Raw genomic sequence first — 26,989 nt, 5'->3', positions numbered from 1 at the left:
GGTGTCTGCAATTCGTTTTTGCTGCGTTACATTTTTATTTTCAGATGTGTGTAAGCACTGAAAATTTTGTAAGTCCCATTTATCTTTGAATAATGATAAAATTTGTTAAAATGTATTCCTGTTTGTGCTACTGGACCGTAGGCTGCAGTGGCAGGATACCAACATAAACAAAGAAGCAATCAGGAATAGCTGTGTTGTTACATCATTGCAGCAAATGGTTCTGTGGCCTCGAGCATGCGGAACTGGCCATGTTGAAAAAAAACATGCTGAGTTCAGTTTTTCACACACATTGCTTATTTTGGGACTGGTTGCAAGTAAATGAGATATCTTTATGCATTTCCCATGCAATCGAAAAAGTATTTCTGTTCTCTTCTGCCTGTTCACTGGCTTTTTATCACATTGTATTCCAGTGTCTGTCTTCAACTAATTCAGTGCTGCCAACAGCCAGCACTTGGAAAGGTATTAGTTGAGTAGTCTGTGCAACCCCTAGTGTGTAATGTAATTGTGTGTGTGTGTGTGTGTGTGTGTGTGTGTGTGTGTGTGTGTGTGTGTGTGTGTGTGTGTGTGTGTGTGTGTGTGTGTGTCTTACATTTCCTTAGTCCTGGTTTCATCCTAATCTTCCCTCTGTAGTCCACTCTAAAAAAGAAATAATACATATTCTCACACACACTGATACTTCTAGATAGTAGAGAACTTGTCTGGCAGAAAGGACATTGAGCAGTTTGGGTGTATTAAAACTGTTGGCAAGAAACAATTACAACTGTAGAACATAGTTGATGAAACAGAAATTGAAAAATGTATTTAAAAAACACTGAATAAACAAGTCAAGGAGAGTGAAGACCTTGAATGGTGATAAACCTTAGAAAATATAAACCACAGAATACATCCATACAGAATACAGTAAACATGTACTACATGAATAAAATGTAAAATACATGAAACAATGTTTAATTTCTTGAAACATCTTTTGCGGTTTGATGTCCACAAAGCATTGAGTAAAATCGTGTAATATTTGGAGAATAATAAGTTTGAATATAATTGAATATAAATGCTCCCCCACCCCCCAACCAAGTTTAAATCATCTAGAACCACAATTGCAAGTACAATGCCCCCAACTTTACACATTTGTTCTTGTGTAAAAACATTTGGACTGTAAAATATGATTGATAGATGTGTCATTGCATTCCAATGTCCTTTAAACACTACATCAGTGTGTGTGTGTGTGTGTGTGTGTGTGTGTGTTTATGTGTGTGTGCAGGCCCGTAGCCAGGGGGGATCGAAGGGTGGGTAAAATAAAAGAAAATGGGTAAAAAAGAAGACAAGGAGCGAAAACGGAAGAAATCGGCGGCAACATTGTCCCAAAACATTGGTGACTTGTTCAAAAAAAGGCCCAAAATCGGTAAACTGCTGCTGCTGAGTGCAGGGCTTCTATTTCTTTACAACTCCCCTGCGTTAACAGTACCGGACAGACCATGGTGGGTCATTTCATGTGAAATCAGTACACATTCAACCTTGATTATGTCAATTTAAATAACGGATGGTTTTGATGCTGTTTGAAAGCTCTTTTCTGGCTCTACAGAGTACACAAACAACATTGAACTCAACAGTTAGCCGAGTATAAATTATGAGATATTAAAATACTAAAACATAGCCTGCAATGTCATGAACAACCTTTGAAATATTAGTGCCAGATTCATGCAAATACAGTTTTGGAGTTCTACCTTGCCACTAAAAAGGGCCTAACTGTTGAGTTCAATGTTGTTTGTGTTCTCTGTAGAGCCAGAAAAGAGCTTTCAAACAGCATCAAAACCATCGGTTTGTAATTTAAATGGAGTTTGAATGTGTCGTGCCCTACCCTCTTACTTAAAACATTCTTAGTCCATTTCTCCCTTTATATTAGTGGCAGATTCATGCAAATGCAGTTCTGGGGTTCTACATTGCCACTAAAAGGCACACAAAGTTTGATGAAAATCTGTGTCGGTTGAGTTCCAAAGTGTCCGATTTCCCGTAAAATGACCCTAAAGGAGAGGAAAAACAGACAGACAGTGAAGGCAAGACCCAATTAAAAAATAAAGAAAAAGAAGGCGAGATACAAAAGATGGAGAGGAAAATAGACAGACAATGAAGAAAAGCAACAGAGACAGACAGCAACAGAGATACAGAGGAGGGAGAGCAACAACAGACCTAGGTGAGCAACAGAGAGAGACAATGAAGTCCCAGCACAGTTGTAGGAAGATTTGAATAAGACAGAACACTTCAATTTATATCATTATTAATTCGTTTAAGTTTTAATGACCATACCGATAGTGTACCTCATGAAGTAATTCTGATCTATTTATGTCAACAGTAGAGAGACAGGCAATAAAGGACAGCAACATCAGAGACTTGAATCCAAGCTTCAAAATTACATGTTCAGCATCAATGGTTTTAGATCTTCTTTCATGATATTTCTTTTTCATTACATTTTTCTGCTGTAGCAGGAATCTTAGATACATTCCTGTCAGGGTCGTGGGAATGTCCTTGTTGTTCTCTTGAGCCATCAGTGGCTGAAGCACAGTGGCAGAGATCCAGCAGAAGACTGGTATCTGACACATGATGTAGAGGCTCCTTGATTTCTTGATGTGTGAGACTATTTTAAATGCCACGTCTTCACTACAGTATTTGCTGAAATATGCCTTCTTTTGTTCATCATTGAATCCTCTCACTTCTGTCACCAGGTCAATGTAGTCCCGGGGAATCAGATGGGCTGCTGCTGGTCGGCAAGTTACCCAGATGAGAGCAAAGGGAAGCAGATGTTTCTGCAGGAGATTGGTGATCAATGAGCCCACTGAGGTTCTCTGATTGATATCTTTTACTTCCTCTTCACCCTCAAAGCAAAGAGGAAAGCGGCATTCATCCAGCCCATCAAAAATAAACAGAACTTTACCTTCGTCCTCTGGAAGAGACCTCAGTGCAGTTTTTGAAGTGAAAAAGCATTGATTTAGGAGTTCTATCAAACTGAACTTCTTATCCTTCTTCAGATTCAGTTCTCGGAAGGGGAGAGGGAAAATGAAGTGTAAGTCTTGGTTCTCCTTTCCTTTCGCCCACTCAAGTATGAATTTGTTGACCGACACAGTTTTGCCCACTCCTGCGATTCCTGTTGTCAACACTTTCCTGTTGCATCGATTGGTATCAGACTGGATTTTGAAAAGATCACTGCATGTGACATAAATTTCTTTCCCAACAGGTGGACTGGAAGTCATTTGAATTTGTATTACTTCATGCTCACGAATAACTCCTCCATCTTCATTCTGCACTATGATGAGATCTGTGTAGATATCTTCCAAGAACCTTTTGCGGCCTGTCAGTGAATTCCCAATTAATATACGTTCATATGTGTGGCTCAGGGTTGTCATCAACTGGATACGATGCCGTTTATCTTTTGTCAGTGATAAAAAAATATATATATATATATATTTTATCAAAGACAAGAGTGAATGCAGGAATTAATATACCCTCCCCAGCAAACACACCTGCCTGGGACCATGTGGTTGGGAAAAACCAAAACAATACCACACAGGTCAACATTCAGCCATCAATGGACCTACAGCATAGACATACAGGACATACCCAAACAAATCTTACATATGCCAACTATGGGTTACTCCATACTGGGCCAGCTGGCGTATCCCAGTATCCCATGGTCCTCAGGCAGCACTGATACCTTTCAGGTGTCACCACCCCTGTGCTTGTGTCCTCTCACTCCCTCTCTTTCAAAGGTGAAGTGAACCATCAGTCCTCATCAAGAGTGTTGTCTGCTAGCCAAATAAGCATCGTCTTGTGGCAAGAAGGGGTGGAGCCTCTCATTCAAAAACTGCAGGGAAGCTACACGTTAGCCCTCCTGCTCACTCATTCATGAAGATCGTTTACTCATCTGTCCGTTGCTGGTTTAATAGTGTTATAGCTGTTATGCCTGTTGTGTGTGCACATTTCCCCCATAGATAAATTCTGCTTTCTAGGCACACTGGGTTAGAGGGCAGCTGCCAGCCCCGTTATTTTAGCATAGTTTAGCCTAGCGCAGTTTGCTAGTTTTGCTCTCTCTGTTGGGCAGTTAGGCTGAACTTAATAATACAGTCCAGGGAAGCTTTTCTTTTGTACTGTGCTTCTCTTTGGTACCATCTATTTGTACTATACTATTGTCTGTAGTTTATACAGCATCTCTAATAAACTATTTGCCATACTCTCCTTCTCCTGCGAGTCAGTCTACTCTCACTGTTCCTACATTTCTAAATCAGTCTGTCAAGTTAATGCGTTATCATTTCTGCACACTGTCCCAGAATAAAGCCCTTTAGCATTGTTGTGACAATACCCATGCAAAAGTTAAGGAGAATGTGACATGTGCCCAGAAAGCAGATGCTCATGGTTAAAGAAAAAAAATGCTGAAATGGAGAAAAAGCTTTACTTGGGGAACCATAGATGCAGAGAGTAGTCAGGAGACAGGCAGGAGTCAAGTCCAGGATTCACAGCAGAACAAGAAAGGCGAACATAAGGGCAAGGCAAGGCAGAGTCCACTAAATAAACGATGAGTCAAAAACATGAATCCAAAAAACCGGGCAACAGTACAAAAGGGGAAGTCCAAAAATCAGAGTTAGGAGAAAAAACAGCCAAGAAGTCAAAACACGATGAAGGTCAGAACAGAAATAACACTCAGTAGTTTCACGGGTCAAACCAATTCTTCACAAGGAAGCTGGTCTACAGCCCGGGCTTATATACTAACTAAGCATGTCATATGACTAACACACAGCTGTGGATAATTAGAATTCAGGAGACCTAGATTCAGATTCAGATTCCTTTATTGATCCCAGGGGGAAATTGTAGATCGCCTTCTTGATAGCTGTCCTCAGTTCCCTCTGGATCCCTGATAGGATGATGAGGAGAGGTCCAGAGTCTTGTGATTCTGCAGAGGAGCCTGGGAATTGGAGTCAGAGTCTGCAAATAGTAATGAACTGAATTGCTCCTCCTCGTGAGTCCGCAATGGATTCTGGGTAATGCAGTTCTGGTCCGTATGCAAACTGACTGCAGGCGTGACAGAGAAGGAGCAATTTAATACTCAAAGTAATACAAGAAACTATAATTGGAGCTACACTCACATGTAATAAATATAAATAATGACTAAATAAAATATAAATAATGTAAATAAATAAATAATGACTGCACAGAATAGAGTATAACATACAGGTCTACTAGTTAGATCTGTATTCCTTAGAAATTAAGCCTGCAAAATCCACTTCTGAAATCCATGGATGGCTTGGCAGAATGATTTAACCAAACCCTCATGACTATGCTGACAAAGTTTGTGGTAGAAACTGGTAAAGACCCGGAAACATGACCTTCCTGTTGTTTGCTAACCACAAAGTCCACATCTTGAAAGATCTGCCTGACCATCTTATTTGTGCTGAGGACCTAAGCAAAGCCTCTCCAGCTTTGGCACAAGAGAATCCCAAGAAATCCCAAACCAATAGAAACACTGGTCTGACCAGTCAGCTCATGCTCACAGTTTTGAGCCTATTGCCCAACTCAAAGAATACTGCAAGTAAAATGGGAGGAACAATATAAAGTCACCAAGAAGATTGGCCAGGTGACCTGCCTCTATGTGGGGCTCACTGGGTAGTACAGATGCTTCATGCTGAACTTCTTTGCAAAGCATTTAATATGATAATAATAATAATAATGAAAGGCTGCATAGACAATGTGCAGTGGACTGCTGAATGTGAAGCTGCAGTTAACTCAGAAACTGACAGTGCCAGAGATCTTGTTCAGATTTTGATTTGTTAGAGCAGATTTCTTGTAAGGGGATCCAGTGAGTCTGCAATCTGTCACAAGTACTTGCTGAGGAAGTGGAACTTCTCCTCTGTTGAGAAAGAATGCCTGGCTATTATATTGGCATTGGACTTTAAATAGTATTCACGAGTTTGCAAGTGTGCAAGTTCTTTTAGAGACTCTTTTAGAGTGCTCTTTCCTGGTTGGGACACACAAGGGTCTCACATGGATGGCACACAGTGTGTTTCCAGCCAATAACCAACTTACAGACTGAATTTAGCTGCTGTTGCCACTATCCTTTACGTGGCTGCTAATTTTCCAGATCAAATTTCTTGTTTGTGTTTTGTCCCAGTTGCATATATAATTATTTACTTTGGCACACAGGTTGGGTTTTCACTTTGGTACACAGGAAAGGTCAAACAACCTCTAAATATGATAGAGGCACTGACTGGGCATATAAAGATCCAGGTATCTGCCCAATTCATCACAGACTTCTTTTGGGATATCATTCCCATAATTTATTTAATCTGGAATATGTGCCATTTTTTTTATTTAACGTAAGAATTTGCACGTCAACAAGACATGCAGCAATTCAGCAATACTGATTGGCAAGTCTTATGAACAAAATAAGAAGTAAACAAGAAAAGAGTGAAAACACTGCTTGTAATAGAAGAAAGAAAAGAGGGGGGCTCCCGAGTGGCACCCCCCTCTAAGCGTGGGCCGTATCAATAGGAGATTGTGAGTTCGATCCCTGGTGATGCTGCAATTGCCCGTAGCTGGGAGTCCAAGAGAGCACAATTGGACTCGTTCTCTCTGGGTGGGTAGGTGGCCCCGGTTAGCCCCGTCTGTTAGCTGATGTAACAGATCTGGCGGTTGGCCCTTTCCTCTGAGCGCATTCGGCTGACCAATGATGCTGCATGAGCTGCAGCTCAAAAAGAAGCGGAGGCTGGTTTCACAGGTCTCGGAGGAAGCCTGTGCTGCCTTCACCCTCCTAGCATTGATAGCAACGTGTTATTGAGGGAGTCTTAACTGGCGGTTGGAATTGGAGATGACAAAATTTTGGGAGAAAATTGGGTAAAAAAAAGAAAGAAGAATCAAAAGAGTAAAATAATGGCATTATAAAATCATCTGCACATTTCCATCTTTTCTACATATCTCTGCTAAACAGTTTATTTATAGTTTCTATATCGTTTAAAATGCTTTAAAGTTCATTCAGTAAACCTCTTCATCACCACTCGGTCTTCCTGCCTGCTCTCGCGGAGCCTAGGCTGGAGTCTATCCCAATGGGCATAGGGCGGAAGGCAGGATGGACAGGTTGCCAGCCCATCGCAGGACATTTAGCATGTCCAATTAACCTGACTGCATGTCTTTGGACTATGGGAGGAAACTGGAGAACCCGGAGGAACCCCACACAGACATGGGGAGAACATGCAGACTCCACACAGAGAGGACCCCGGTCACCCGGCCGGGGAATCGAACCCAGACCCTCCTTGCTGTGAGGCGACAGCGCCACCCACCACGCCATTTTGTAAAGAAATCTAAATGCCGTTGTCTGTTCAGGTGATCCTTTACCTGATTGTGCAAATTTAGAATAACATCAGGACAGAGATGAGGTTGAACCAACACTTTTCAAAGTCTTTGCTACTGTACTTGCCAAAATACTATAGGATGCCTCATCTCACCCATAGACTAATTAAAGTATGTAACAATTAACATTCATAGGAAAGCATTACCCGAGTCTCTATTTTGAGCTGCAGTGGAGGCTGCTGGGCTCTTATCAGTGACTTCTGAGAGAAACAAGGTACAACAGCACATTATGAACAATGTAAAATAGAATAAACATCACTAATGGGAGCAAATGTATTTCAGTGGAAAGTATATTTAATATAAAGAGTGAATTTCATTCAGCCTCATTACCCTCTCTGAGGCTGGTCCTCAGTTCCTCAGCCAGTTGGTTTTGGTTTATGTTCTTCAGGATGGCCTGTGTGATCTCCACAGCTCCATTGTGGCCGTAGCTCTGCACCATCTTATCCACGGTGTCATGTCTGTCTGCCTTTTCTAGCTGAGCCCTTGGAATATGAGTGAAACCCTCCACGCCATTGCTTAGGTACCACTGGAAGGATTTCAGGTCCTCTTCCAACAAATTCTGAAGTATATCCAGCAACACTGGCTGAATGTTGACCATCTTGCATCAGTGGACACGATGAGGAAAATAGAATCAAGTGTTATGGAGAATTCTAAAAAAAAAATGTAAAAAGGATAAGAGGATTTATTATCAAACATGGGTTACAGGGAGTGAGAGGAGATGATTTGATAGAATATCACTGCACTCGGTTTTAAAGGGAATAAGAAAAGTGTTTTGATGGTGATCAAAGATGAGGCCACAAGCTAACACTGTGAAATATAATACATTTTTTAATGTGGTTAAACAAGCTGAGGTGGTGCTTTGGTTAAGAAAGCTCACTACATCAGGCCGTCTGTGTTCAGTAGAGCCCGGAAGCAAAAAGCTTTGATATTTTCATTGAACACATGCAATATGGACACGAATTTAGCTTCATTTCTAAATTAAAACTTCTAAAGTCTTCTGGTATAAGCAGAATAATCTCGTATAAGCATTTATCACTAAGAAAGAGCAATGAAATCCCTCCAAAATCAGTCTTTGATGATTCATTTGTTCTTTAAAGGTCATTCTTAACTTAATTCTTTGCCATTTGTTTTGTTAGAATGAGAAATGAGGAGTAATGAGAGTGAATAATTTAAATATATGAAGAGATTTTTACCTGCTCTGTGGTTATGTTGCTAATCCAAAATCTTTAGTCTTTCACTTCTGAGGGTCTAGGACGTAGGATGAAAGTTACCTTTTACCTACTTCTATACACTTTGAGCAGACCACTATCTGCGCCAAGTAACAATATAACCTTGTTCTGTCTGAACTGTCAGACAGGTCTGCTCTGAAACAGAAAATGAGAAGTAGAGTAGAGGAAGAAGAGCTCTGTCTGATTGGTGCGAAGCAAAGAAAGGATAATTCACACAGCTGACACAGTCATAGCGATGTGCTCCTCAGGCACAGTAATGCAGTAACCAGGGAGTTATAGTAACATAGTGATATGTTGCTGGGATAGTAATGTAACCACATACAATATTTGGGAAAAATCTTTTGCGCACCTCATGTAAATATGGACATATGTGTAGTGTAAATTGTACTCTACCCTGAAATTCACTTTGTATATTCTGAGCTACTTGTCCTAATAATGTTGATAATGAATCATATTATGACCACAGTGAACTCAGTATGTTTCTCTATAATAGAGATAAACAAACCACTATGAATAATTACTTCATTCTTAATCATCAAATTAAATCAGTGGAATCAGTGGACTTCTCCTTTAATAGATATAAAGAATAGCCATAATTTTATTAATAAGGTCACATGAATAGTCATATGGGTAAGCTGTAATGCAATGTATTAGATTTATTTGCAGTTATGGTATACCACATACACAAAAAATGTAGGGCAAATCATTTGTGTTCTCTTTAGAGTCTAAAATAAAACTAACAAACAGAAAAAATAAATGTACCACAACAGGGCCAAAGCTGGACGTAGTAGAAGGTAGCAGTGAGAGTCATAGCTACAGGGACCTAATCCAGGGCTCAATGTGAGAAACCACATCATTCAAGATTTTATTATTTTTTTGCCAAAGATAAAGGTTGTACATTAGGCTAAATAAATAATCAATTACAAATGACATACATTAATTAAGTAATTCATATAATTGGTATGTAACTGTAATGTGCCAGACGTGTCAGTCAGATGCATGGAGTTAAAACGTGAAAAACAGGCTTTCAGGAGGTCAGATGCAAAATATGCAAACAGTAAACAACATAAAGATAAACCCTGGCAACCAAAATCCAAAAAGGGAACAGGCAGAAAGAAGAGCCAAAAACATAAACAACGGGTAAGATACACAAAGAGTAGATCAGAACATGGACCAGAACATTCAGTGGATCTACAAAAGAAGCAGTACCTTGCAACTACCCTAGCCTAAAGCCTGGGCTCATAAATTAACAGGTGAAGAACATCAATAGTCAGGATAAGCTGATCTCTAAAAGGTGGAACCTCATGACCTTGACATCATGTATTCACCCAGAGGGGTCTGGGAACTGGAGTCCTGACAGTCATGGCTGGAGGGATGCGTGACATTAAAAAAGATACGTGAATAGAAAAAAATTAATGAAACAGTAGATGGAAATACACAGCCGGTAAATGTGCCTTGGAAAAAAGGCCCAAAGAGATTCCCGAACTCTGTATATGTAATCAGCAGAGATGTTCACGAGTCCAGTTCAAGTGACCTGTATAATGCCTACTGCCAAGCTGTACACTGTCATGTTTTTTATTAATTGCTCACTTTTTTTCTTTTCAGAATTTATATGTACCTGTCTTTTGTTTGTTAGTTTTCCATCCCTCCATTTTCTCCAAAACCACTATTACTTTTCCATTAACTTATTTTACTCCAGTTAAAATGCTTAATTTTGTTTAGTTTAATATTTTACTATTTATTTATCTATTCATGCTAAACTGAAAACACTTTATACTGTATAGTATGCTGCTTTATACTGTAGCATCCCGCTACCGGTCCAGTCTTTATTATGGACATTATTAGCATATGCGCATATTATATGTACATATGCTGGAAAGGGGTGGATGATTCCACCAATTGAAAGAGACCAGACAAAATGGCATCCATGGAAGAATTGCCAGGCTGAATCCATTGCTAACCAGGAGGAATAAGATGGCTTATTTCACTTTTGACAAAAACACCTTGATGAGTTGAAGTGACCGGGAAGCTCCAATCCGCAAGATCAGCCCTGTCATCTGTCCTGATTCTTCTTGATCTCTCAGCAGCTTTTGATACAATCAACCATACGATTCTTCTGGACATCCTCACCAACCTTGGAATCACTGGCTATGTGTGGAAGTGGTTCAAGTCTTATCTGGAGGATCGCTCTTATCAGGTAACATGGAGAGGATTCACATGCTCTCCATGCAGGCTCTCCACTGGTGTCCCCCAAGGCTCGGTCCTGGGTCCTCTTCTCTTTTCTCTTTACACTAGCTCTCTTGGTGATGTAATATCTTCTCATGGCTTCTCTTATCACTGTCATGCTGATGACTCTCAACTAATGCTTTCTTTCTCACCCTCTGACATACAGGTTTCCAGTCGCATCTCGGCATGTCTGTCTGACATCTCTACATCGATGGCAGCTCACCACCTGAAGCTCAATCCCAGCAAGACTGAGCTGATATTCATCCCTGCAACTGCAGGTCCTCATCATGATCTCACCGTCTCATTCGAGAACTCTCTGATTGTTCCGTCTGTAGAGGTGAGAAGTCTTGGTGTGACCCTGGATGGCCAGTTATCGTTCTCAAATCACATCGCGAACCTGACTCGGTCATGCAGGTTTCTCCTGTACATTATCCGGAGGATCCGACCCTTCCTCACCCGAGAGGCCGCCCAGGTGCTACTGCAGTCTCTGGTCATCTCAAGGCTTGACTACTGCAACTCGCTCTTGGCTTGTCTTCCCATGCGGCCATCAAGCCACTGCAACTCATCCAGAATGCAGCAGCACGGCTCGTCTTCAATCTGCCCAAGTTCAGCCACGTCACCCCACTGCTGCGCTCCCTTCACTGGCTTCCTGTAGCTGCATCAGATTTAAACCCTAATGCTGGCCTACAAAGCCAGAAATGGACCAGCCCCTACTGACTTGATGGCAATGGTGAAATCTCGAACTGAACCACGAGCCCTTTGAGCTTCGAGTACAGCTTGGCTTGACCTTCAAGGTGCATGGAAGACAAGCGTGGAGAATGTTCTCTGTACTGGAGCCCAGGTGGGGGAATGAACTCTCACTGTCTTCAAACGCAGACTGAAGACTCTTTATACAGCACTTAAATGAGCACTGAGTGAAGTATTGATTGCAATATATTGTGCTGCACTTATATATTATATTTTACTGTATTGTATTGTGTTGTACGGCACAGAGTTCTGTGTCAAACACTTCCTTCTCTCTCTGTATCTACAGTGACTGTGTTTCTATCAGTATCTGAGCTCAGGACCATCTTTCTCTCTAACCTACTGGTAACTAGCAAAGATACTTTCTCTAAACAGACAAAGCACTTCTTGTAAGTCTCTCTGGATCAGAGCGTCTGCTAAACGCTGTAAATGTAAATGAAAGTAGAACTTTTTGGAGAACAAGGGTCCTGTTACATCTGGCATAAAGCTAAAACTGCATTCCACAGTAACAGCATAATATCAACAGTCAAACAAACATGCTTTGCTGCTTCAGGGCCTGGGCAACATGTCAGAATTGACAAAACCATTTGGACCAGCCTGTAGGAATAGTTTTCAGTGTTGAATTCCAGAAGCTCTTTTGCACTCCTTTGGTGTAGTATTAGCACCCATGCACATTTCACCTCAACTCCAATCCGCATACACCAATGATGTGTCTTTAAGAAGTGCTGCAGTAAGGGGCACTAATTACTTGCTAAGCCAAGTTTTCCTTACTGTCAAAAACATTTTTAAAATGTCTCTTACAGCAAGGGCTCCCAGTCCTTGCATCCAACACAGTGCAAACCACCTGCCACCATATCTGACCAGTGCCTTGTCCAGTCCTTTTGCTCATAAAAAATCTGAGTTGAGAGTCAGGGTGGCTAGCAAGGGTGAGATCAAGTATGGTCAGTGCTCACCCCTAGGACCTTGCCACTGGCTCCCTTAGCAAAGACACCCATTATGGTTCTTGAGTTTATCCATTGTACATAAAACTGGCACTGAAATGATCAGAACCCTTCTTTCACTAGAGAACATTTTAAGGTCCTTTTTTTCTTTCACCAAAATTAAAACATGTGGTTCAGCTTTATGCACTAATCATTAAGTAAGATCATCAGTGTAACGTCTTTAGCCTAATCATGTCTTATGTTTTGGGTCTATTCACTTCATCCTATGTTACTGACAATTTGATTGTCAGAATGATATTTTTGATGCATGAAGCAATCATGCAGATTTCACAACACTAACAATTTGTAGAAAAAGAGACCTTCTGAACACGTGGACTACAGAATGACAGTCTCATTGCATCAGGAACAACTATGCCAGTTTTACTAGTTTCTACACTGGGCGAACTGTTAGACTTGTCAGAGAATCATGCTTGATGTTCTTGTCAAAAAAAAAGAAACCTCAAGAATCAATAAACTGTTGACTGTGTCCAGACCCGTTTCCCTGCCATAAGAAGGTCAGTCTGAAGATTTTTCTAATGGAAGAATGGCACAAATTCTGCTCACTTGGTGTCTTCAGTCTACAACCAAAGTGTTGTCAAAAGGAAAGATGATGGAAGACATGCTTGTTCCCCAGCATTGTGGAACATGTTGCAGGCATCAAATTAGGCATGCATGCATATTTACAAAAAACAATAACATTAATGAAGTAGAACTTTCACACAGGTTAAAAGGAATTACCAATCATTGCTTTCTGTTTTATTAGCATTTTGCATACTGTCCTAACTGTTGGAATTAAAGTTCAGAATACCTTTCTAATGTCATTACAGTATGCTTACATTTTTTATACTTTGCTGAATATTTACATTGCATACTTACATTTTTTGAAAGATTATTCCATCTTACACACACACACTGTGGAGTGAGGACCAACCCTAAACCCTGCATAGAGGGGCTCAGTAAATGTGGAGTGGAGTGTGTGTAGGTGGGTCAGTGTATGTGTGTTAGGTGAGATGCTGTAGAAGGACAAAGTGCCGGCCATCCAGTCCAAATATACTCCTATCCTACGGTTGTGAGAGGGGGGAGCAGCTACAGTAGTAATGTTATAATTGTGCCAGACAATGTAGCTGTCATTAAAGCAGCTCAGACTCCAGGACTGATTATTAAATCCAAGTAAACAATTCTTATTGTCTTCTTTCCTGGTGATCTTTCTGTATGTCATGGCTACAACAGCCCCCCTCCCACTGCAATCAACCTCCCAGTAACAGCGTTCAGACTGACTCTCCACACTCAGAACCTGTTGATAGTACTGAAATCTGTCTGGATGATTAGGATACGGCTGCTTCTCCTCCACCCATTCCACTTTTCTGTTCCCCTCAGACAAAGAGAGGTGTGTATTTGCTGTGTTTAGGTCCAGAGTGAGCTCACAGGCATCTGCAAACAAAAATACACATTAGTGGAGATGACAAAAACTGTGCATTTGCAATAGTCTTTGCATGTCTTACATTTCTTCAGTCCTGTTTTCATCTTGTTCTTCCCCCCATGCTCCACCCTAAAGAGGAAAACAAATGTATAAGACTTTTTACATTCTCTACTGACGGTTTGTGCATATATAGAGACAGTATGTGAGTAACTCACTGTAGTTTCTTCAGTGTGCAGTGCCGATCCTCTAGTAGATCAGAGAGCAGCTTCACTCCACACTCTCCTGGGTTATTATAGGTCAGATCCAGTTCTCTCAGGTGGTGGGGGTTTGATTTCAGAGCTGAGGCCAAAGAAGAACAACCTTCATCTGTAACCATACAACCAGATAATCTGTAGACAGGAAGAAACAGGAAGAGGAGGGGTGGGACAAATTCTGAGTCCTTTTATAGCAATGGAGCCTTGTACAGTGCTGAGTTAATTTAAAATGTACAGAACATTCAATAAGCTGTCAGAAAAACATTATTTTAATGACAATCTTTCCACATCAAACTAAAATATTGGCCTCTTCCTCTTTTTTGTATTGCAGGAGTTAAGAAACCCTGGCCTTTAGGAAAAATGTCCTCCTAGGCCTTCACTGCTAAGTTTTTTCATTCATTAATAAGTTCACAGAAAGTTCACCCGAGTGACTCCAGTTGACAATGCAAACTCTTCAGTCCAGCAGAGAGGAGCTTCACACCTGAATCCAGCAGGTCATTGTTACTGAGATCCAGCTTTTTCAGAGAAGAGTTTACTGATTGCAGAGCTAATCCCAGATTTTCACAAGCTTTTTCCCCAAGATTACAGATAACTAGTCTGTAAAGGGAAAATATGTACAGCAAAAATGCAGACAGATATCATATAAGGATTTTTTAATGGAATCAGAAAAAAAGTATGTTCTTTGCACAAACTCTACAGATTTATTTGTCACGTCTGTGTATACAGAATGCTTAGAGTTTAAAAACACTAGAATTGTGATACTGCATTAATTAAAGAAATCATGAGTTATGTAATTTGTGACCTGGGTTTACCATTTTGGTAACACTTTACTGTAGGGTGCTGTTCACAAGGCTACATGACACCTATATAAAGTTGTCACTGACATAACCCTACACAACTGTTGATAAATGCTTATTACAACAGGTATCATATGTCAAAAAGGCTACTTTAGCTGACTTTGATGAAAATTGGCATATTATAATTTTTCACCATTTTCAGTTATGTAGGGTTATGACAACCTTAAGTAGGTCTCATGTAGCCATATGAACAACACCCTACAGTAAAGTGTTACCAACATTTATTATAAATTTTCACCATTTTCAGTTCAAGAATCCATTTACAGAATGCTCACCTGAGTATCTCCATGTTACAGTATGAACTCTTCAGTCCAGCAGAGAGCAGCTCCACTCCTGAATCCTGTAGATCATTGTTACTGAGGTCCAGCTCTTTCAGGGAGGAGTGCACTAAAAGTAGGTTTTGTGCAAATATTTTGCAAGAATCCACAGTGAGATTACAGCTGACAAGCCTGAAAGAGGTGGAATGAATACCGTACAAAATGTAGTTCAGTCAGGGATTATGGAGTCAATTTCCACAAAAACGAGATTTATATTTCTGTAATCTCTTTTTGCTGGTGTATGTGATTTAGTATACATGTACAATGGAGTCTTGTCAAAGCTGTCTTTCTTTCAAACACAAGTTGGTTGTTGACAGTATGTTCAGTGCCCAAAGTAACACTTCCTCTCTATTAAGCACTAGAGCTGCTGCTCTCTCTATAGGATTATGATGCCTTCCTTGGTGCAGTGATTTTGCCACTCACTGTTGGAAAAAGAAAGTGTTTCATTCTGTTCTTTGTCTTGTATGGAGCCCCACTGGTGACATCCTGTAGAAATTAAAATAATGCATGGCCACGCCTTATTAACGTGTGAGAACAAGATCCTAATGCGTGGCCACAACTTAGTAAGGCATGGGAATGAGATGACTAAGTCATGGCCATGACTTAGTAAGGTGTGGGAGCGAGATTGTGGTTTACTAAGTTGTGGCCACGCATTAGGATCTCATTCCCATGCTTTACTAAGTCGTGGCCATGACTTAATCATCTCATTCCCACGCCTTACTAAGTCATGGCCACGCATTTTTTATTTATACAGGATGTCATCAGCGACTCCGTAGTCTTGCATGCTGAGGCTGTAAGCTGATAGTCTCTATCTATCTGCCCTGCCTATGCAGTGAGGAATGTATCAATAGATTGTTTTAGTTTTTGCTTTATTTTAAGATCTAATATAAAAAGATGCCTGATCTGATCTGATTGGCAGTCATGGCCAACAGGGAATAGTGTAAAAGTGTTTTTGAGTGCTACTATTTATGTTACACTCAGATAATGGTAGATCCAGTCCTGTGAAGGTTTTGTTAGTCCTTCTGGGCTCCTCATGTTGGATACCTACCAACAAAACCCTGCTCCAAGAGTTTTACCTGTTCAGACTAGGGTAACAAACTGAGGCAACATCTTGCGTTCTAAGTGATATTGTGGAGCTACACGTATGGGATTTTCACGTACAATTCTATGTCTACATTTGTAATCTGTAAACAGGTTTCAAAAGAAATAAAATAGACATATGGGCTTATTAACTTTTACAGGTCCTTTTCCCAGATCTTAGCCAACTTCATCAAGTTCTGTTCTTCCAGCTCCTCCCCAACACCTTCCCCAAACTTTATTAATTTCTAAAATTTGTTCTCAATTTTTTTTATAGTTCCTGTTGTCTGCTCCAGCTCTTTAATAACTTCAGGTCTTCATTCAGGTCTTGTTTTTTCCCAGATAGGGAGTGTGGAGGCAGTATGGGAAGAAGATTCTGAGCATTGGACCTGAAGGAGCTGAATGGAGTACAGGACCTGTAGAAGTTGATGATGAACTGGCGATGATACGTCATGTGAAAGTTATTGAGTAGGTGGGGGATCTGTTGTAGATGTTCAGGATTTGGGTGAGTGGGTTTCTGAAGAAGTTATATAATACCTGTAGCAATTGGTGCGAAGCTGGGTGGACAGGACATGTAAAAGTTGGTGAAGATTTGTGTGGGACCTGAAGAAATTGATGAGGAAGGCAGGAGACAAGACATTCAGAAGTTGGTGAGTACCATAGATGAGGACATAAAGCAGCTGGTGAAAAATTGCAAGAGCAGGACCTTAAGAATTTGGTAAGAATCTGGGGTCCAGGATCTGTAGAATTTGTTGAGGTTCTGCAGAGCACAGGAAATATATTGGTAAGGAGCTGCAGGGCAGGACTTAACTTCTTCTGTAGTAATTCTTCAGGTCCCCACTTCACCAGCTTCTTCAGGTATCCCCAGCTCCTCACCAACTTCTACATGTCCTGTCCCACATTAAATCCTCACAAATTTCTACAGGTTGTGTCACCACTATCTCATCACCAATCTCTTCAGGTTCCCCTACCTCTTTTACAGTTTCTGTCCCAAATGATCTTCAACAACTTCTACAGCCCTCTTAATTCACAATAACTTTTACAATATCATCTCTGAGCTCCTCATCAACATATATTGTCCCCAATCCTGACCTACCTCTATGGGCATTGTCCCCTGTCTCTGCCCCACCACAGATTCTCATGAACGTCTTCAACTCCTATACCTCTAACCAATCACCAACTTCTACTTGCCATGAAGAAGCACCCAAATTACCAATTTGTTCAAGTTCTGCTCACCCAGTACCTCACCAACTTGTTCAAGTACTAACCCCCAATATTCTTGCTAGTGTTTCTTGGTGGTGCCCCAGCAGCTCCTCACCATTTTCCACAAATCCTCTTCCCTGATCCTCACTACATCCTCATCTTCTACAGGTCTTACTCCCCAGCTCCTTACAAACATCTACAGGTTCTGTCACCTATCCCAGATCCCCCAGGTGCTCACAAATTTCTGCAAGTCCTGCTCCTCCTGATCTTCTACAGATCTTGGCCTCCCAGCCTCTCACCAGTATTTTCTGGACCCTCACCAATTTCTTCAGCTTCTTCCCCTTCACAGATCCTCATCAGGTCTTACCCTCTCCAAATTCTTTTCAAGATATACAGGTTGTTTTTTCTTCCCCAACTTCAACCAAAGGCACCCATAATTATGGGGCATAAAACAGATGTTGCACTTTTTTGTTAACTGCATGTGCCCCCTAAAAGTTTTGTTCTGTAGGAAACAACATGCATATTACCTTTAGTTTAGAGCGATGCAATGGCATAGTAAACACAACAAGAACTGTTTGCTCATGTGTTTCTGTCAGTCTAGTCCTTTTCTGTAAAATCCAAAGCCAAAGTAAAATAAATACTCTGCAAAATAATTCCATAATCTATACCAATGTTCCTGTTAATACAATCTGAACACAACTTTATTCATCTCCAAATTAACCTTAAAGTTCTATGCTTTACTCTGCTCCTTTCATGTACTGACCTTCTCCTGATGTTTTATTTCTTTAGCTAGATGCACAAAGTGATGTAAACTTGCTAATCAGCATACAATGGGTCTCCAGTTCCAGGGTTGAGAAACACTGGACTACAATACAATTGAATATTTCCTATTTATTTTTACATATTTACTTATCTCTTGTGTGGTTTGAAGAAGTGATTTGTATTCATAACTAAGTAACTGTTTGCTTGTGTGCAGTGTTATAGGTATCATCTGTAAAATCTTTTTCAGTTTAAAAATATGACTATTCTGAAATACTGACCTGAGTGTCTGCAGTTTACAGTGTGGATTCTTCAGTCCATCAGAGAGTAGCTCCACCCCTGAATCCTTCAGGTCATTGTTACTGAGGTCCAGCTCTTTCAGAGATGAATCTGAACTGAAAACTGATGCCAGTGCTTCACAGCTATCTTTGTTGAGGTTGCAGTCATCCAACCTTCATGAATAATGTTGTTTCAGTTTTCATACTTGTCATACAGTTCCTTTCAAAAGTAGAGGTAATTAGAGCAGTCCCTAAATCTCTACAGTTTTCTTTAGGTGTCCCAATCTGATCCAAGTAAATTGGGATCAAAGTTTATCCAGATAATTAATGATGGATCTTGGTTTTCACTGTTCCAATCCTGATCCATTGTTTGATTTACTCCAATGCTGCAGATGTGTTTTTGACTGCTTTTAAGGTACTTGTCTTTCATCAAAACATATGCACATAAAAAGTTGTTTCTACTTACTGCAAACATAATGCCATTAAAACCATGTACCAATATCATGTACAAAACCACTCCCACAATGTTTTTCATCTGTACATAGCAACTGGTTAAAAATGAAACCAAGTTAAAATCACTGTCAGAGCCAATAGCTCATTTAATATGTACATTCAGAATATAAAAGTGTAACTGACTTCACCACAGCATTTAAAAGTATCTGTAATCCACAATGCCAAATTGATTGAATCACGAATAAAAAATAAGACCTGCCATAAAATGATCATTTTAAAAAGGAAATGTATCATTGTACCAAAATGTACCAATTCACATTGCCAAATATACCAAAAATTAAATCATTTTACTGTGGCACCTATTTTTAGCCTAGCATGCCTTGCTTAAATTATGTGTTATGGGACGGTGGGGAGGCGGACCCAAGTGCAGAACTGAAACCCAGCAAAAACAAAAGGCAATGAGATATAAGGGGAAATGGAACATGCAGTTGCCATCACTAGTAACGAGGCACCTGGGCCGAGGTTCAAACCGTCTATGTTAGGGCCAACGGTCCACAGCATTACCACTGTGCCGCTGGAGTGTGGGGTGGGGGGTGCGGGGGGTGGGGGGGTTGGGGGAGGGGTGAAGAACGTCAAACTAAGGTGATGCCAAGCACGGCGTGCTCAAACAAAGGCTGAGGTAGAAAGGTGAAACAAACGAAAATTAAAACACAAAGACACAGCGAACGTAATTATGAGGTAAGGCAGACTTTCTTTCACTTGTTTGCTCTTTCAGCAAACACCTTTGGTGTGGCTTGGATTTTTGTTTTTTGTGATTTACTTTCTTTCGTTTTTTCCAGCTCTCTTCTTCTCTCTTTTTATTTTTGGGGGCAATTCCTTCTCTCGGTCCTCTTTTCCATCGTTTGGTTTTCTGGGGAGCTTCTTTTCTTTTCTTTTCTTTTACTGAGTTCCGTACCGGTCATCCCTCTACAAAGGTGTGACAAACATTGGCGTTTGCCAGCACCTTATATACAGAGGCTTCCAGGTGCATCGAGTTAGTCTAATTGATACACGGCACCTTGCCACCATCGCCCTCTACCGGCAGTAGGTGGCGCGGGCGAGGCGCCTCGCTGCCATCACCTGCCAGCAGCAGGTGGTGTGGGCTGGGTGCCTCGCCTCCGTCGCCTTCTGCTGGCAGCAGGCGGTGCAGGCTGAACCCTTACATTATGTGGTTATATTACTGATGAAAAAACAAATATCGCATCAGGGTCAGCCACTATTAAAAGTCTAGAATAGGATTAGGGCAAAAAAATCTATATCCAAACATCCTTATATCTCAAATATCATAGTGTGATTACTGTAAACTTTTCCTCTTTAAGAACAGTGCATAGTTTGTTTAAAGTATATGCACATCAAAATTAATTGCCCGATTAAACGATTTAACTGGGGGCAGTCGTGGGCTGGAGGTTAGGGAGCTGGCCCTGTGACCAGAAGGTTGCCGGTTCGATCCCCAGGGCCGACAGGTCATAACTGATGTGTCCTTGAGCAAGACACCCCGGGCGTCGTGGATAGGGCTGCCCACCGCTCCGGGCAAGTGTGCTCACTGCCCCCTAGTGTGTGTTCACTAGTGTGTATGTGGTGTTTCACTGCACGGATGGGTTAAATGCGGAGGTGGAATTTCCCCGGTTGTGGGATCAAAAAAGTATCTCTTAATCTTAATCCATGTATTCTCTGGTCAGCAGAGAAGATATTTGAAGTGCAGGGAGAAGCGATGTAGGCCATCAAGCCTTTGGGAATTATGCCTTTACCAAACATAACTCCTTTCACTAAACTTTAAAAGAAGAAAGAACATGATACTTACAGGGCTTGTCTAGTGCTTTTCACCACAGGCAGGAGTTTCCTCAGCCCTTCATCTGAAGGTCTGTAGTTCCTCAGTTCAAACTTCTCCTGAGTCTCCTCTGACATCAGCAGCACAAAAACCAGAGCTGACCACTGTGTAGATGAGAGTGTCTGTGTGGAGAGATCTCCTGAGTTCAGGTAGTTCCGGATTTCAGTCATCAGGGAGTTGTCTTTCAGTTCACTCAGGCAGTGGATCAGATTCAAGCTTTTGTCAAATAAGACTTGCTCACTCAGTTTCTTCTTGATGTAGTCAGCTGTGTCACTGACACTCTCACCTTTCATCTTCAGGCTTGGAAGAAGTTCTTTTAAGTCACTCTGATGGGACTCCAGTGAGAGGCCAAGAAGAAACCGGAGGAAAAGGTCCAGATGTCCATTTTTACTCTGTAAAGCCCTGTCCACTGCATATTTATGAAGATCCGTTAGATTCTTCACCTTCCATGTAAGTTTGTTCCAGAAATCCGTGGGGATGAATGCATTCCTTTGCTTGTTGCAGTGGGAGTGATGAACATACAGAGCAGCGAGGCTTTCCTGGACACTCAGATGGACAAAGCTGAAAATATTCCTTTCAGAAACTCCTTCCTGCTCACTGAAAATCTGTGTGCACACACCTGAGAACACGGTGCCATCGCTGACATCAATGCCACATTTCTTAAGGTCATCCTCATAGAACATCAGAGTGCCCTGCTCAAGATTAAGGAAGGCCAGTTTTCCAAGCTTCAAAATTACATGTTCAGCATCAATGGTTTTAGATCTTCTTTCATGATATTTCTTTTTCATTACATTTTTCTGCTGTAGCAGGAATCTTAGATACATTCCTGTCAGGGTCGTGGGAATGTCCTTGTTGTTCTCTTGAGCCATCAGTGGCTGAAGCACAGTGGCAGAGATCCAGCAGAAGACTGGTATCTGACACATGATGTAGAGGCTCCTTGATTTCTTGATGTGTGAGACTATTTTAAATGCCACGTCTTCACTACAGTATTTGCTGAAATATGCCTTCTTTTGTTCATCATTGAATCCTCTCACTTCTGTCACCAGGTCAATGTAGTCCCGGGGAATCAGATGGGCTGCTGCTGGTCGACAAGTTACCCAGATGAGAGCAAAGGGAAGCAGATTTTTCTGCAGGAGATTTGTGATCAATGAGCCCACTGAGGTTCTCTGATTGATATCTTTTACTTCCTCTTCACCCTCAAAGCAAAGAGGAAAGCAGCATTCATCCAGCCCATCAAAAATAAACAGAACTTTACCTTCGTCCTCTGGAAGAGACCTCAGTGCAGTTTTTGAAGTGAAAAAGCATTGATTTAGGAGTTCTATCAAACTGAACTTCTTATCCTTCTTCAGATTCAGTTCTCGGAAGGGGAGAGGGAAAATGAAGTGTAAGTCTTGGGTCTCCTTTCCTTTCACCCAGTCAAGTATGAATTTGTTGACTGACACAGTTTTGCCCACTCCTGCGATTCCTGTTGTCAACACTTTCCTGTTGCATCGACTTGCGTCATGCTGGACTTTGAAAAGATCACTGCATTTGATACAAACTTCCTCATCAGTACAGGAAGACATTTCAATTTGCATCACTTCATGCTCACAAATTACTCCTCCACTCTCATCCTGCACTATAATCAGATCAGTGTAGATGTCTTCCAAGAACTTCTTGTGTCCTGTCAGTGAATTTCCAATCAGTATTCGTTCATACGTCTCTTTCTGGATGGCCATTAACCGGGTGCGTTGCAAAGCTTCTGTCAGAGATTAAAGAAAGACATCAAGAGTGAGACTCACTACACAAACTGTAATATCCTACCCAGCAAACAGGCCTGTCCAGGACCACTGTGTGTCTTCTGTAAATGAGTGGGCTATGGAAACCCCAAAGAAATTCTGTTCAGGAGCATGGTGGATTATCCCAACCAAGGCCACCAGAACCAGAACAGACTAGTGATGTATTACATGCTCCTTGGACTGCCCATTTACTGCAGTATGTGAACCAAGTGGGTACAGTCTCTATGAGGCCCCACATCATGGGGCCTAAATGGATCTTTAATCCATGGGATTTTAAGGAGCTCTTTATGTCCCAGTGTTTAAGCCCAAAGGAGCTCACTGTGGCCATATGACAGGGCTCCCAATTCTGAGTACACATTGGGCCTGCACAGGACCAACATAAGCTTGTTTGCTGTGTTGGTTGGTTTTTCATCCCAAATAAGATATTATTTCAAAGACTACTTATATCACTACTGCTGTAATTTTACTATATTTTTGAACATTAAAAGTATATGATTATGTAAAAGCCATAGTTGGATCAGGATGATGCTCAGGACAGAGATTAGATTCAATAAATATTTAAATTCACTTCACTAATGGACACAATACAGTGAATACCACAGTTCTAAAGCTTATAAAACGTAACATTCAGAAGACAAGGCCCATATTTGGCACAATGACGTGATATTTTTTGTTTTAATAAATGTGAGCAGAACATGTTTTGGCTTTTTCTGCATTGAGAACCCTACCTGATTCTCCATCCTGAGTTGCACTGAGCAAGGTTTCTGGGTTCTTGTCAGTAACATCTAGAAAAGTGGACAAGGGTACAGCAATACAATAAAGAATACAAAACACAGAAAAGGTGTAACAGTAAAATCATCCAGCCTCATTACCCTCTTTGTGCTTGGTTCCGAGTTCCTCAGCCAGTTGGTTTTGGTTTATGTTCTTCAGGATGGCCTGTGTGATCTCCACAGCTCCATTGTGGCCGTAGCTCTGCACCATCTTATCCACGGTGTCATGTCTGTCTGCCTTTTCTAGCTGAGCCCTTGGAATATGAGTGAAACCCTCCACGCCATTGCTTAGGTACCACTGGAAGGATTTCAGGTCCTCTTCCAACAAATTCTGAAGTATATCCAGCAACACTGGTCTAATGGTTGCCATCTTGCATCACTGGACACGATGAAGGACAGTAGATTGAAGTGCACTGAAGGATTCTGATGACCAAACACAAGAGATGTCCATTCTTTGAAAAGAGAAAGATGTTTTGTTTTGAGAAACATTAAGGGGTCAAGAGGAATGTGACAATTCACTTAACTGGATATTACTGAATGACTCTTCAGTCTTCACGACCCATGGTAATCAAAGTAGAGGGACATGTGGGTCAAAACCTAATTTGAGATAACCCCAATTTTTTGTTGGTTCATGCAGAACATGCTTTCAGTGCAGTGACTGTAAGTCTATAACTATTTTCAATATTCAACTATTTTACATATATTTTATGCTGGTAAGCTACACTGTTTCAAACACAGAATTACTTGAATTACTATGTTTGCATTAATTTACCAGTTTTTCCAGTGGCTGGAACTCTTAGTCTGTGACAGTCTAGACAGTCCCACCTACTTTCACTCCCATTACTTTCGGCTGAACGTTTTACAAACGGTAGAAAGTTTACATTTTCTTTTGTCAAAGAAATGTGTAAGTTGTCTGTAATTACCAAGCATTTCACTTGCTGAAGTGTTAATTGCTGCCTGATGTCTAAGACATTGTTTAATCACCACTGGAAAGAAATCTGAAGTTCTACAATCAATCATTTCACACCAAACCGCTCTGAATGACTTTGTGCTGTTGGAAGTGCTGTAGGCACCGTATGTTATAGCAGTCTTACAGCAAATTGATTTAATCATTAATTAAACATGGAATGTGGGCATGAATTCAGTTTTATGGCTAAAGTAAAATCTCTACAGGAATCTAGTATGAAGCTTAGGCATCTGTGACTGGAGTTGAAGGAGTGATGCAGATATCTAACTATTGGAAACTTCAGAAACACTCGTTCACTCTGTAATTAACCTAGATCAATCTTTAATTAATCCTCTGTTCTTTTGAAGTCTGTCTTCAATTAAGTGTTTCCTATTTGTTTGAGTGCACCTGTATAATAATGTGAGTAAATCATGTAAGTATATGAAATGCTTTTATCTGCTGTGAGCAGTTGTGGCATCACTCCAGAGTCTTTAGTCTGTCAGTACTGAAGGTCCAGAGGAAGCAGAGCTCTGTGAACAGTGAAAACAAGAAAGAAGTGCAATAAGCACAGCTGCCATATAGTTATACATATATTAAGTGTTTCGGAGAGCAGCGGTGGTTTGACCTGCCTAGGCCCTCAGGTTTAAATCCATAAAACCAGTTTAACACAACTGAGTTCCATCTGGACTGACGGGGACAAATTACCCTGGCTTTGGTAGTCATGGAAAGAGAAAAGTTACCCATGAGGATCAGTAGACCCAACAGCTAAGTGTATAAAGACTGAGCATTTACCGTGGATGTGGTCAGTATTTAAAGAAGACTTACCAACTGTGAAAACTATCTTGTCCTTCTTGATTCTTGATGTAGACAACAATAAATATATTTTAAATTCCTCACATTAAGACAAGCTGATATTTTAAGTAGGTTGCTGTCTGAAGGTCATTAAAGTAAAATCAAAATTACGACAAAAGCTTTCCATACGTTTAAAAACAGGAAAATATCTCCACAAAAATATAACCACGGAACTCTAACGGACTCTAAACTCAACTAGTGAGGATTCCAGCTGGTATGTGGAAATCCTAAAAATGGGAAGTTGTGAAATCAGCAGAAACTCGTGAGATGGGGCATTTAGAGGCACATAGTAATAAGTATGATGTCCATTTTCTGAACCAAACCAAACTCCACTTCATTAAACAGTTAGTTAGCAGCTGTTACATTGTAATAAGGATTTAAAATGAAGTGTAGCGCATGTTAACAACAAAAACAACAATAATTAATTCTACACACTGATACCATAACATGCTGCATGCTGATATATGTCATATAGGTATCGTTGCTGTCAGAGCAATTATCTCCAAAATGGTAACTTTACAGAAGAATGAAAAAAGTCAATGGAACCAGAAGTCGTTTTTAGCCATTGCTGTTTGTCCATTTATCACAAAATCTACTCACAATATAAAGGACAACACATACTTTCAAATGACATCAAAAACTGAAAAACGTCAAAAGCAGAGATACAAGGTTTTGTTATGTATATATATATATACATAAAATACAAAATATAAACACCAAATAGGGAACCCTGTAATCCTGTCCTCCCCTTTCTGTGCATGTTGAGTCAAGTTTAGGTTTAGGTTTATACTGTGGGTTGGGGTTAGGTTCATGTTTAGAATAAGAGTTAGGTTTGTGGTGGTGGTGGTGGTGGTGGTGTTGGTGGTGGTGTTGGTGTTGGTGGGGATGGTGGTGTTGGTGTTGGTGATGGTGATGGTGATGGTGATGGTGTTGGTGGTGGTGTTGGTGTTGGTGGTGGTGTTGGTGTTCGTGGTGTTGGTGTTGGTGTTGGTGGTGGTGTTGGTGTTGGTGATGGTGTTGGTGGTGGTGTTGGTGTCCCCCAGTGCCCCCTGTATTTCCTGCTTTGCTTCCAGTGCATACAGCCACTTTACACTGAATGTCTTTTGATTTTTAAATCCAAGCAAAAAACTCCATATACACATATAAATAAGCATAAATAAAGATATGATAGGAAGCAATTAGAGTTCAGTTTCAGTCCGTTCCTCTCAGAAAACCTCCATCATTTTCAGGAGGGTTCCGGTCAGGAGATTGGCTGAGCCACGCAAGCACCTGCACCTTCTTTAGAAACCACACACACTTACTAAACCACTTATCCTGCGTCGCAGGGGGAGCTGGAGCCTATCCCAGCAGGCATTGGGCAGGTTGCCGGCCTGTCCACATGTCTTTGGTCTGTGTGTGTGTGTGAAGGTGTGGTTGGGTGTTGTGTGTGTGTGTGTCTGTCTGTGTGTGTGTGCGTGAAGGTGTGGTTGGGTGGTGTGTGTATGTATGTGTGTGTGTGTCTGTGTGTGTCTGTGTGTGTGTCTGTGTGTGTGTGTGTGTGTGTGTGTGTCTGTGCGGGTGTGTCTGTGTGTGTCTGTCTGTGTGTGTGTGCGT

At 41.0% G+C, this 26,989-nt stretch overlaps 3 protein-coding genes across 8 annotated transcripts; all 3 read right to left on the bottom strand.

Moving 5' to 3' along the window:
* Window positions 1-1,906: 1,906 nt before the first annotated feature.
* Window positions 1,907-3,288, bottom strand: LOC119265459 (protein NLRC3-like). Its single transcript, XM_037546324.1, has one exon. The coding sequence runs from the start codon at window positions 3,240-3,242 to the stop codon at window positions 2,289-2,291; it is 954 nt and encodes a 317-aa protein (XP_037402221.1). The 5' UTR covers window positions 3,243-3,288; the 3' UTR covers window positions 1,907-2,288.
* A 219-nt stretch (window positions 3,289-3,507) lies between these two features.
* On the bottom strand, window positions 3,508-9,100 carry LOC108411191 (pyrin-like). 3 transcript variants are annotated; one of them, XM_017682637.2, is made up of 4 exons: window positions 8,580-9,100; window positions 7,717-8,036; window positions 7,533-7,586; window positions 3,508-5,055 (listed from the first exon to the last, which is right to left on the bottom strand). In XM_017682637.2, the coding sequence occupies exons 2-4, from the start codon at window positions 7,982-7,984 to the stop codon at window positions 4,880-4,882; spliced, it is 498 nt and encodes a 165-aa protein (XP_017538126.1). In that variant the 5' UTR covers window positions 7,985-8,036; window positions 8,580-9,100; the 3' UTR covers window positions 3,508-4,879. The 3 variants fall into 3 exon arrangements, with proteins under 3 accessions (XP_017538126.1, XP_017538127.1, XP_017538125.1); XM_017682638.2 differs by having other exon boundaries at window positions 7,717-7,984; window positions 8,580-9,099; XM_017682636.2 differs by having other exon boundaries at window positions 7,717-9,100.
* A 4,189-nt stretch (window positions 9,101-13,289) lies between these two features.
* On the bottom strand, window positions 13,290-25,609 carry LOC108411189 (NACHT, LRR and PYD domains-containing protein 12-like). Of its 4 annotated transcripts, XM_017682627.1 has the most exons (11): window positions 25,526-25,583; window positions 25,370-25,401; window positions 23,701-25,074; window positions 23,557-23,613; window positions 21,024-22,791; window positions 18,734-18,904; window positions 15,372-15,545; window positions 14,663-14,836; window positions 14,201-14,374; window positions 14,068-14,114; window positions 13,290-13,996 (listed from the first exon to the last, which is right to left on the bottom strand). In XM_017682627.1, the coding sequence occupies exons 3-11, from the start codon at window positions 23,966-23,968 to the stop codon at window positions 13,455-13,457; spliced, it is 3,375 nt and encodes a 1,124-aa protein (XP_017538116.1). In that variant the 5' UTR covers window positions 23,969-25,074; window positions 25,370-25,401; window positions 25,526-25,583; the 3' UTR covers window positions 13,290-13,454. The 4 variants fall into 4 exon arrangements, 3 of the variants coding, with proteins under 3 accessions (XP_017538116.1, XP_017538115.1, XP_017538117.1); XM_017682626.1 differs by having other exon boundaries at window positions 25,370-25,609; XM_017682628.1 differs by having other exon boundaries at window positions 23,701-24,050; window positions 25,370-25,609.
* Window positions 25,610-26,989: the final 1,380 nt, after the last annotated feature.

Source organism: Pygocentrus nattereri, chromosome 2, assembly GCF_015220715.1.
Source record: "Pygocentrus nattereri isolate fPygNat1 chromosome 2, fPygNat1.pri, whole genome shotgun sequence".
Classification (NCBI taxonomy): domain Eukaryota; kingdom Metazoa; phylum Chordata; class Actinopteri; order Characiformes; family Serrasalmidae; genus Pygocentrus; species Pygocentrus nattereri.
This window is presented reverse-complemented; position numbering and strand designations above follow the sequence as displayed.

Excerpts from the sequence above, each read along its gene's own strand:
- LOC119265459 (XM_037546324.1), bottom strand. The coding sequence starts at position 3,242 with ATGACTTCCAGTCCACCTGTTGGGAAAGAAATTTATGTCACATGCAGT.
- LOC108411191 (XM_017682636.2), bottom strand. The coding sequence starts at position 7,984 with ATGGTCAACATTCAGCCAGTGTTGCTGGATATACTTCAGAATTTGTTG. Across the intron at positions 7,587-7,716 it reads GAGGACCAGCCTCAGAGAGG|AAGTCACTGATAAGAGCCCA; the intron begins GTAATGAGGCTG and ends TGTTTCTCTCAG. Across the intron at positions 5,056-7,532 it reads AGCTCAAAATAGAGACTCGG|TCAGTTTGCATACGGACCAG; the intron begins GTAATGCTTTCC and ends TCACGCCTGCAG.
- LOC108411189 (XM_017682626.1), bottom strand. The coding sequence starts at position 23,968 with ATGGCAACCATTAGACCAGTGTTGCTGGATATACTTCAGAATTTGTTG. Across the intron at positions 18,905-21,023 it reads AAAAGCACTAGACAAGCCCT|GTTGGATGACTGCAACCTCA; the intron begins GTAAGTATCATG and ends TTATTCATGAAG. Across the intron at positions 14,115-14,200 it reads TGCACACTGAAGAAACTACA|GGTGGAGCATGGGGGGAAGA; the intron begins GTGAGTTACTCA and ends TTTCCTCTTTAG.